Source organism: Mus pahari, chromosome 5 (assembly GCF_900095145.1).
Source record: "Mus pahari chromosome 5, PAHARI_EIJ_v1.1, whole genome shotgun sequence".
Classification (NCBI taxonomy): Eukaryota; Metazoa; Chordata; class Mammalia; order Rodentia; family Muridae; genus Mus; species Mus pahari.
In genome coordinates, this window is record NC_034594.1 from 14,363,483 (window position 1) to 14,375,305 (window position 11,823).

Below are 11,823 nucleotides of genomic sequence, written 5' to 3' on the forward strand. Positions count from 1 at the left end.
AATCCTGTCTCAAAAATAAAACAAAAACAAAATCCACATATGTACAGATTAAATCAATGTTGCAATGTTAAGTAGAAAAAAAGCATCCAACACTTCTAAGAAACTCAAAGAAATGACATTTTCAGTCATAAATAAGGAACTAAGCTTTGCCCACCAGGCCTGACAACCTGAGATTGATCCCAGAGACCCACAGGGTAGAAATAAAGAACCAAGTTTCATGAAACAGCTGTCCTCTGACCTCCTCACATGTTCAGTGGCATGTGCACCTAACACATATTTACACACACACACACACACACACACACACACAAAGTGTTTTTTTAAAAAAAAAAATCAATAAAAAGTGACATGAAACAATTTCTAAGGTAAAAGTGAAAATAAAGTGTCTGAAATAAGATAATAAATTCTAAATGCCAGATGTAAGATAAAGTCATTTTTAAATGAGCAAAAAATAAACCATCAAACTTGTATGTGCGCCTGTTTTGAGAAAGTCAACAATGAGGTTCTAGCCTTACTTGTCTTCTCCCCAAAACTCTCGCTTCCTTGGGCACAAGGGCAAGAGAACAGGACACACTTCTAGGATGCATTACACCTAGTCTGGGGCTCACAGAAAGACTCCTCCCATTCCTACCTTTATTGTCCCTGACAGTCTGCTACTGCAATAAAATATCCAGCCTTTAGATCTACTACCATTTCAAATGAATTATCCTAAGAAATCCGAAAAACATCCAAGTGTATTGCAAACTGTTGTTGAGCTCCAGGCTGCAACACCAGAGATTGTGTCTGAGGCTGATGCTGTCACAGCCTGACCTTTCCCTAACTGACCATCTGAAGAGACTGCTACAGTCTGTTGGAGGATGCCCAGTCACCTTGGTTATGACTCAAAGTCAAATCAATCAATTCAGCTATGAGAAATCTGAAATAATCCTCATAGACAATTCTTCATCATCGCTAATCCTTCTTAGAAATTTAACATCCAAGTTATCAAGGCAAACGATAACAACATATCTGTTCTTCTTCTCTTTTTGTGTACATTTTCATGTCCTGTGTCACCAAGATCCAGAATCTACCAGCCACTAGAAGCTCAAGTTTAAACCAAATAAACAGAAGAACCAGCACTACTGGAAGGGTCAAAAGCAGAGTACCAGACAGGATAAGGAACCAGTCTGCCTTCTCTAGATTTTACCTAATCAAATAACATCAGCAGGGTAATCGAAACAAAAGCAAATTTAAGAGAAAAAAACTCTGCACAAAAGAACTAACGAGACCTTTTCCTGTACATGTCTCTCCATCGAGGCAAACACAGGATTTATGTTGCTGCATCTCCACCTGATGTAAAAACACCTTCCTTATCTTACAGATGAGGATGACGACGAAAAGTCACTGTAGCCTCAAGGAAACTGAAAAGGCAAAGAAATAGATACGAAGAACACAAGTATGTCAAATCCAGGTAGACTCTAAGTGTGTGGGGAAGGCAGTGTACAGGATGACATTAGGATTGCCCATGGCTCTTCACTCTCTACCATTCCTATGCCTGGACACGAAGCAGCAAGTTCCATGGTCTCCATTTCAAAGACACCTCAGGTGACAAATGCTCACAACTGCTCTCAAGCATTACTAACCCCTGGTTAGGGGTAATGAGTTTTCAAATGCAAACTAGATATTCAGACCGAATTGAAGGCGATATGCACACTTCTAGGAATGAAGTGGTAAAAATTAGTAAAACCCTAAAGTGAAAACTATCCCCCTCTCCCTTCTTCATACACACACATGCTCGCAGGCACACACACACACACACACACACACACACACACACACACAAATTTGTACACATAAAATTAAATTTACATGACCACAGATCAGTTGCCTTTCTCAGAAGAAAGAGTGTTCTTGGAGTTGTCACTGAACAAAGCTGAATCTGGGACTTCAGACTGCAATTTTCCAAGGTGTCTACAGTAAATGGGTTCCAAGACCCCACACACACATAGATAACAAACTCAGCAGAGGCTGGGGTATAGAGCATGGCACAGTTACATACATATAACCTGCACACGCCCTTCCTTACACTTTGACATTACCAATGGCTTTGGCTTACTTGTAACACACGGCAAGTGCAATGTACATAAGCTACACTGTTAGGAGATAATGACTCGAAAAAGGTGATCACATTTCAACACAAGCATAATTCTTTTTCAAAAACTTTTAACACAAAGTTGGCAGAATGCACAGATCATGAATTTAAAAGACAGCAAGAAGGGGTAAGATGGGAAGGGGTGATAATGTAATTGTACTATAATCTCAAAATAAAATAAAAACATCCATATCTATTTTTTTTTTTTTTGCTTAAAAATAAAGTTTTTAAAAGCACAGTTGCAAGAAGCACCAGAGTAGAGAGCAGCCATGCATCTTTGCCATCCCCAGCCAGAAAGGCAGGAACACAGTCCCAGATTGGAGCCTCCCAATCCTGACAGGTACTAAAGGGAGATTTCCTAACAGCACATCACCAATGCCTGAGCTGTTTACCACTCGAATAAACATGCCAGAGGTTGCTCCACAGCCCCTACATGAGAACCTGTAACGAGCAAGCCCAGGAAGCTTCTGGCAGCCATGCCATACTGAATATAAATATTTGGTTCATTCCCTCCAAAGCCAAACGCAAACAGCAATAAGCTATAGAAAGACTATATAAACCAGGGGCAAGCATAGCACTGAGAAGAAGGTCCGAGGCTGGAGAGACGGCTCAGCGGGTAAGAGCACTGACTGCTCTTCTGAAGGTCCGGAGTTCAAATCCCAGCAACCACATGGTGGCTCACAACCATCCATAATGAGATCTGATGCCCTCTGCTGGGGTATCTGAAGACAGCTACAGTGTACTTACATATAATAAATAAATGATTTAAAAAAAAAAAAAAAAAAGAAAGAAAGAAAGAAAGAAAGAAAAGAAGGTCCAAGTGCTTTGGGAACTGAGAGGAGAGTGTACTACATGGCTCCAAGAGGAAGCAGCATCCCTGGAAGAGGAGCTACCAAACGAGTTACTCGACCTTGAAAGCACCAGAAATGTCACGGGAGACATGGCAGGTGCGACTTTTGAAGTGCAAAGTCGTAAAGCATTAAATAAAGCCACCACCACGTGGACACTGAGCAATGTACCCAGGACTCTGATAAAAGAATGTCTGCATGGAAGCAAAGACCTGCAGGAGAGCAGAGGCTTCATGTCTGGGATGACAACCTTGGCAAGGGTCATCAACAACCAAACAGTTTTTTGGGTTTTTTTGTTTGTTTGTTTGTTTTGTTTTGTTTTTGTTTTTGTTTTTGTTTTTTTGGTTTTTCGAGCCAGGGTTTCTCTGTGTAGCCCTGGCTGCCCTGGAACTCACTTTGTAGACCAGGCTGGCCTCGAACTCAGAAATCCACCTGCCTCTGCCTCCTGAGTGCTGCAACCAAACAAATTTAAGGATTGAATAATGTCACCATAATCCTTATTTTGGTATCTCAAACTTAAACACAAAGGATCATCAGATTTGTGGGAACCAATCATCATAAAGGACTATTTAATTTAAATGCGCTTGATAAAGGAATGAGGCAAAGGGGCTAAATGCTGTGGCTGGCAACCATCACAGGAATGACGGAATACTCATGAACAAAAAAAGTCTATAAAAAGAAGGAACACAGAACAAGTATGTTGAAAATGTGTAAGATACCTAATGCAATTCCCAAAATAAACAAAGATAAGCAAACACTTCATGTCAGGACAGAAGACAGCCAGACAACCAATCAAAAAATTTCCATGCCAGGTGTGGTGGCGCACGCCTTTAATCCCAGCACTCGGGAGGCAGAGGCAGGTGGATTTCTGAGTGGATTTCTGTAGACCAGGCCAGCCTGGTCTACAGAGTGAGTTCCAGGACAGCCAGAGCTACACAGAGAAACCCTATCTCAAAAAACAAAAACAAAAAAANAAAAAAAAAATTTCTAATCCCAACTAATAAGATTATAAACAGAAATTGAAGTAATCATTAAGGAATGTCCTAATAACCCAAATCTCTGAGTTAAAGGAGCCTCCTACATCCACATCTTAGTGTATCAACTCCTACATCCACATCCTAAAATATCAACTCCTACATCCCCACCCTAGCATATCAACTCCTACATCCACACCCCAGCATATCAACGCCTACATTCACACCCTAATATATCAGCTCCTATATCCACACCCTAGTGTATCAGTTCCTATACCCACACCCTAGCATATCAACTCCTACTGCCACACCCCAGCATATCAACTCCTATATTTACATCCTAGTGTATGAAGTCTGAGCAGCAGATGCCAAGCACTGGGAGGGAATAAGGTGGCCAGTTTAGAAGTGTAGAGTCAACACTGACCAGCATGTGGGTCCTGAGAGCTCACCCTGTGATAACTTTGAGAAGAGAGAACTGACAGGAGGAACAATGACACTAGGAGGACCTGAGGAAGATCTTTTAAGGCGAGTCCCATGTCATTCAGGCTAGTCTTGTTATGTAGCCAAGGATCCCTTGAACCCTGGTGGTCCTACCTTCAGAATTACAAATACAAATCACCATGCCCAGCTTCTGGTGGGTTCTCTTGCCCTAGCCCATTCCGGTATCTTCTGGTGGGTTCTCTTGCCCTAGCCCATTCCGGTATCTTCTGGTGGATTCTCTTGCCTTAGCCCATTCCGGTATCTCTGTATTCCTGACTCCCACCAAGGAGGAGTTCCCTGTCACCACCCCACTCCACGGTGCTCTGCCTCACCACAGAACCATGAACAGTGGAGCCAGAGAACATGGGCCATGATCACTAATGCTGTGTACCAAAATAAATCTTCCCACCCTTGTTTTTTCAGGTAACTGTACAGCAACAGGAAGCTAATTAACACACAGAGTAACTACTGATGGGTATGAGATTTTGTTCTGAAGACAATAAAAATGTCCCAATCAGATAGTGCTGATGACTACACAGCTCTAATTACACACAAAAAAAAAAATCACCTTAAAAGCATGTTAAAATATATGAATTCTATCTCAATAAGCGCATATGGTTTAGGATTTTTTAGTTTACATGTATGTATGAGTGACTGCATGTATGTATGAGGACTCCACGTGAACCTGGTGCCCAAGGAGGCCAGAGAGAGGCATTACATCGCCTGGAACCGATTAGCTACAAGCAGCTGTGGGCCACTTATCTGATGCTGGGAACCGGACCCCACCACTCCGCAACAGCAGCAAATGCCCGTCACTGAGCTGCCTCGCCAGCACCTCACTAGATTACTCTTTAAAGTGTGTATGGTGATGGGTTCAGATACTCTAGAGCTAAAAATAAAACTTGAAAAAAGGCATCAGAACAACTTTTTGCAATTTTCTAATAGATATCAATAATTTCAATAATAGTTTAGTTTTAAAAAGCTATTTCTGAGAGTAAGATAAATTAAAGCTAGAGATGGCTCAGCAGTTAAGAACACAAACTGCTCTTCCACAGAACCTGGGTTGGATTCCCAGCACCTAAGTCAGGCAGCACCCAATTGCCCATAACTCCAGTTGCAGGAATCCAGCACCTCTAGCCCCCATAGGCACCACACTCAAGCTCTGGGTTTGGGTCCAATGATCCCGTGTGCGAGACTTCCCAGGTAGCCCCACATGGGTGTATTATGTGGGCGCACGCTGAGAAGAAAAGTACCTCCCTAGGAGACACTGTTAGCTGACTCTCCTCATACAACCAAATCTGATCGGGGTGTAACAGGAAGTGGGGAAAATGAGCTCAGACAACACAAGTACCTCTGTCCTCTTGTAAGAAGCCTTGCCAGGGAGGTGCCTGCAGACAGAACACCAAAGTCCTGAACAGTCCCCCTGCCACCTGCCTGCTGGAACCTGCCAGAAACAACCTTTCTCTGACAGCAGCACAGATCCACCCGAGCCGTCTTTCTTCGTCTATCTACCATACTTCTCCAAGCTAAATTTCCCAAGCATTTCTGTTTCACTGCAAAATGTAGTTGGCTTAGATTCACCTGCAAAAACTACTTCTTAAATCTACCCAAGCAGATTTAAGGAACAACTGACTTTCAGAGTGAAATGCAGCCTTTCTAGACTTCACGTGCTTTCAGTATCGCCTGCTATCAGCTAGTCGTTGAGCCAGGTACCTAAGAAAAGGGCACAGAGAGCCTGAACTCCACTAACAATGCCAGCACTTAAAAGGAGACGGTACTTCACAAGCCAGGCACAGTGGCACGCCTGCAATCCCAGTGCTCAGGAGACAGCCACAGAGACTGCCCTAGGTCTGAGCCGGGGATCTATAGGAAGACCCGGTCTCACAAAAATGAAGACGAAAAGGGGGCAGAGTGGGAAACACACACACACATACACGCGCGCGCACACGCACACGCACACACACAGAGTCAGAGACTTACAGCCTCAAAATGCAAATGACTATCCTTTAAGAAACTCTGGACTTTATCCTTTGGTAAAATACTGAATCGAAACCGAAGCAGATCCATTTCTTGTTGAATAAACCATCGTCTAAGATCTTCCCTGAAACGCAAACAGAAATAGGAACATAATGAGTAATCAGGTGATTTTTTTTAATTTATTGATTATTATATGTAAGTACACTGTAGCTGTCTTCAGACACACCAGAAGAGGGTGTAAGAGCTCATTACAGATGGTTGTGAGTTGTGGTTGCTAGGATTTGAACTCAGGTCCTCTGGAAGAGCAGTCAGTGCTCTTAACCACTGAGCCAACTCTCCAGCCCATAACAGTGTGATTACAAGGCTCAGGAGATCTTCTGAGATGACACTCAAGGCAAGTCAGGTGCCAAGGGGGCCGTGAAAAGCAGGCACGCTCTCTGCATGGCCACCACGGTGCACCTGGCCCACCTGATACAGGATGTGAGCACTGTAAGCCCCTGGGTGGGAGGCCCAGAAGTGTATAAAAAGGAGTAAAGGCAGATGAGGAAAACTGCGAAATCACTGGGTAGCATCAAATAGCTCATTGCATTTACACTTTCAAAGAGGCAGTCACATTGGGACGTGAGGCACTCCTTCTGAGGTGGCTTTGTCCACGTCAAGTTAAAAACACCAAAGTCAAAGTAATCTTACCTCTGAGCAGATAAACACATGTATGCTTTGTCAACTACTGTAAGCTTTATAGCAAACTTCAATATTTTAAAGCCAAAATAACAATATACTAACCCATAACGGTGGCATTCACATTACATTATAACTACTGAATATAAAATATAGTTTCATTTCTGTGAGATGACTTTTATAGACTACCAATAATTCAGTGACTGTGGAGGTTATATGAACTGTGTATGGTTTTCTTATAAAGCCAAAACTCTAGGTCTCAGGCTTTGCGCCAAAAATGCTATCATTTATGTTCTTGAGAGAAGAGAGAACTCAAGATACTCAACCCATACCCACTAATAAAAAGAAACAATCACATCTCTGACCGAAATTGATTAAGGGGGAAAAAGTTAAATTGTAAAAAAGCAATTAACTCCTTCTACCTCTGGGTGGCAGCATTGAGTCACAATTGACCAGCTACCTACTGAAAATAGCTGAAATGTAATAAGCTCTTACATCTCTAATTAGAAAACTTTTACCAAATTCAAGTGCATGTTTGAATGAATGCTTATTAGTAATATTACCACTTTTTCTTGAAAGAGTATCAAAAGTAGCCTTCCTAATGAAACCCCTTATATATTTAAATCCAAACGCGGAGTCTCTCTCATTAGGTATCACCAATTATTTTCAGTATTTTCCAGTAAAAACTTATTTCAAAGAACGCACACCATATTCAGCCCATGGCGCTCTGGTTCCGCTGATGGTTTATTCTGAGTTTTTCTGAACATTTCAAAGACACGCCAAGTTCATAAGCACAAGTTTATAACCTGCGAGATCAAAGCAGAGTGTCAGGACGCGGTGTATACTCACGACTGGCAGTATGCGAGGCGCAGGATAAAGTGGGAGATGTGGTCCCTTCGCCGTGGCTCATACTCATCCTCCAGGCTCTCCTGGAAAATAAGGCCGCATGAAGAAATGAGCTGACTGGAATGACAGAGACGGAAAGAGACTACGACTCAGCACATTTCTTAATACTCTCTCCAGGACAATTACCATGTTATCAACCACAACCAGGTAAAAACTACACTACCTCATTAAAAGCTCCCTCTCAACCAGTTCTACAAACCAACCCTCAACTTCTTTCCACTGCTCTAGATATGGACAAAAAACTGTACCCATACATACATACACATATATGTATGTATGTATATATACTTTTATATATATGTATGTATATATACACATACATACATATATTTATTTATTTATTTATATACACACACACACAAGTAACCAAAAACTGACTGACATTGTTTTCAGCATTTGGAGATAGGACTTTAGAGTATAGTGTGTGTGTGTGTGTGTGTGTGTGTGCGCGTATGTTTGTGTGTGTGTGTGTGTACACATAAATATATTACATATAATACATAATATACAAGAATACATACATATGCATGTAAATATATAATTACATACATATACATAATCATTACAGTCAGCTTTTGGTTACTCTTACAAAATAGAAGAGATGAGTTATTTAAGAGGATAAAGGTCCATTCTTGGCTCACAAATTTGAGAATTTTAGTACTGTCATTTATTCTGCCTCATGCTGAGGCAGAGCCACTCACTGCATAGGAGCAGCAGGAAGTAGCCAAGGGTGTAGGAGACAGGGTGTCACTGTGACCTTCAACGGATGCCCCAGTGACCAAAATCCTCCCACTGGGCCTTATCCACACCTATCAGAGATTCCATCTCCCTTCACATACCCCAAGCTGGGAACCAAGCTTTTTAACAGTCAAGCCACTGGGAGACATTCCAGATTCAAACAACAGCATTAAACCTATAAGCAGCAATGCTGGGATTGCAAGGTAAACATCTCCCTCCTCCCCTCTTATAGAGCAGCTTCAGTCTTCACCAGCTGCCCTAAGGCCTCTGTTATAGTGCCTTCCCCAACAGCACTGAGACTGTGCATCAACACGGCATGTTGCTGCTCCTCCCATCTCCATGGACATAGCATCTCTCCTTCACTGTCCAATAACTAAAACCTTCAACTCAATGGCTGCTGCCTCTGGTGGCCCTTGGAGGGAAAATGACTGTGGAAGACAGCCTAGTGTCAATCTCTGGCCACTGGACATCCAACAAGGGTAAGCATATCTGCACACATACATCCATCACTCACACAAATAAAAAACAAATATGTGTATCATGTATAACAGTGAGTCTATATGTATGTTGTCCTGCCTCTCCCCTATAATTTTGTGGTAAACATCTTACAAGAGTATGGATATCTAGCCGGGCCTGGTGGCGCAGGCCTTTAATCCCAGCACTCGGGAGGCAGAGGCAGGCGGATTTCTGAGTTCGAGGCCAGCCTGGTCTACCAAGTGAGTTCCAGGACAGCCAGAGCTATACAGAGAAACCCTGTCTCGAAAAACCAAAAAAAAAAAAAAGAGTATGGATATCTACCTCACCACTCTATTCCCCAACCACTCCCACTATTCTGGTTTCTAAAGGTCACCTGGATACTAAATCTACTACACACTGTACAATTCATCTTATGTCATCTACCTTGAGTTTCTGAAACTGTTGGGATTAGAAATACCATCACAAAATAAAATGCCCCAGCTAAAATCTTGGCTCTACCACTTATCATATTATGAGCATGAAGTATAAGAAAACAGAGCCCTCATTCATAAAATAAGACAGTAACGGTGCCTGGCTCATAAGACAAATTACATTAGAGTTCATAAGCAGTGTACTTACAGCCAGATTTACCACAAAATAAGCAGAATACAAGTATCTGGTGCTGTTTTGCTGTCAGTATTAATACGACCACTATTGTTCTTTGACTTCTGTGGCATCCCAGATCATCTCCTAATCCTCACAAAGCTCCTTCTTTATCTCCTCCCCAGACTCCTCCAATCCACCCACCTTAGACACTGGCTTCTCCCCTGCCTGCCCCCCATTTCGTCTCTAATATTTCCCAGGACACTCACACTTAAGCCTTGCTGACGCTAACCTTGGAAGCCTCCCTTCCCACCAAACCTGCCTTCCAAGCCCAGATTTGCAAATACAGACGTCCACAAGATACTGTCACAGACGTGTCCCAGCCATGTCTAGAACAAAACTCGGCTTCTCAGTCCTAGGACTAGCTTCTCTTATTGTGTGCCACACCCTAAAATATCACTACAGAGACACGGGACCTCACTGTCTACAGCAGGTCACTGGGGCAGACCTCTGTTACACCCACTTCTGGTTGTGGCTGTGTCCTCTGCCTGCTGTCTGCCACATGAGGTGAGGAACGCCAACTGCACAGTCCCACCTTTATGAAGTCCGCCATGCCTTGACTGCTATAATGAAGTATGACCTCCAAAGCCACAAGTAAAACCTCTCCTCCCTTCTGTCAGGTACTTAATGAACTGATACACTGTCCTAAGCAGAGATGGGGACACTACAACTATTTGCTCTGGTTTCGCCTTGGGATAAGCCAATAAAATCCTTTCAGTCTACATCATTAATATCCCTCCAACTGTCCCCGTCACTCATAAATTCAGACTCACATCATTCCAGGCTCCTGTTCTCTCCTGTCCATGATGACCCAATCAACAACCTGTGGCTGGCAGTTATCCTCCCAAAATAAAAATGTCATGGTATGTCGCGATGCAGTTCCACTCCAGAGGTGGCGCCATGTACCTGCTACTTCAGCACTCCAGGGGCTGAGGAACAGTGCAGGGCCAGCCTGGGCTATTTCACAAGTGCTAGGAACACTTGGACTGCAGAACAAACCCCTCTAAAACAACCAATCAATTGATCAATCAGTCAATAAACAGCAGTTGCAGAAATCCAGAACCTCCTCCTCTGGTCAGTCTTCTAACCTGCCCCCACCCAAGCCAGGCAGCCAGTGCATACTCTCCTGAAGTAGGCAGAAGAAACCAGTATGCATCACCCTGTGTGACACGGAATACATAGGGGATCTCTGCAGTCAGTCCATGCACAGAAGGCAAGTCTCTCTAAGCACCCACACAATATACAGGAGTCCTGTAATGAGGAGTTAACAGGCAGAAGGAGAGCAGGCCTGAGGGTGGGAAACTGCTGTACTACAATCGTCTAACTACATGTCAATCCCTCAGCAGAATGTTTATCTGTATAAAAGCCCCTCCCCATAACTCACCCTCAGTCATATAAACGCACACAGACTGAAGGGAGCACTCCCCCGCCGCCTTCCCGTTACTTACTCTGTAGGAAAACTTGAGCTTTCGAATCTCGGCCTCCAATTTACTCTGGTATTGTTCAGTCCCTTTCACATAGCTCACACCGAGGTTCTCAATTGCTTTAAGCACTAGGGGGAAAAGATAAAAAGGAGGAAAAGTTTAAATCCAAGACAATTAAAAAAAAAAAAAATCTAAATCAAAAATAAAAACCTATGGAAAGCAATTCTCTAATTATTTTTTCTTAGAACATTTGACAGTATTAACAACTTTGTTTCCTGCAGGTACATCACGTGAACTGTGCTTGGAAACTGATAAACCACACCAATGTGCAGAAAATACATGATTATCTAATACCAGAGATGCTCAACCAGGGAAGACTGAAGAATGGTGGATGATCTTTCCTGATGTACCAAGTCACCAAATGCTGAGAAGTGAAAAAGCCTGTCTGTCAGTGTGAAGAAAAGCTTTGCAGTCTGGGGCTACCTTGACTGAGTAATCATAAGATAAAAAGGAAGAGGAAGAAGAAAAAGAAGAGAAGGAGGAGGAGG

At 42.8% G+C, this 11,823-nt stretch overlaps 1 protein-coding gene across 2 annotated transcripts in view; it reads right to left on the reverse strand.

Moving 5' to 3' along the window:
• Window positions 1–11,823, reverse strand: part of Prim2 (DNA primase subunit 2) — a 204,452-nt gene that overhangs the window by 190,253 nt on the left and 2,376 nt on the right. For both annotated transcript variants that reach the window (XM_021197856.2, XM_029538764.1), the window contains exons 3-5: window positions 11,300–11,403; window positions 7,938–8,017; window positions 6,414–6,534 (exon numbers count right to left, since the gene is read on the reverse strand). In XM_021197856.2, coding sequence (XP_021053515.1) covers window positions 6,414–6,534; window positions 7,938–8,017; window positions 11,300–11,403 — 305 coding nt within the window. The remainder of the gene's footprint in view (window positions 1–6,413; window positions 6,535–7,937; window positions 8,018–11,299; window positions 11,404–11,823) is intronic.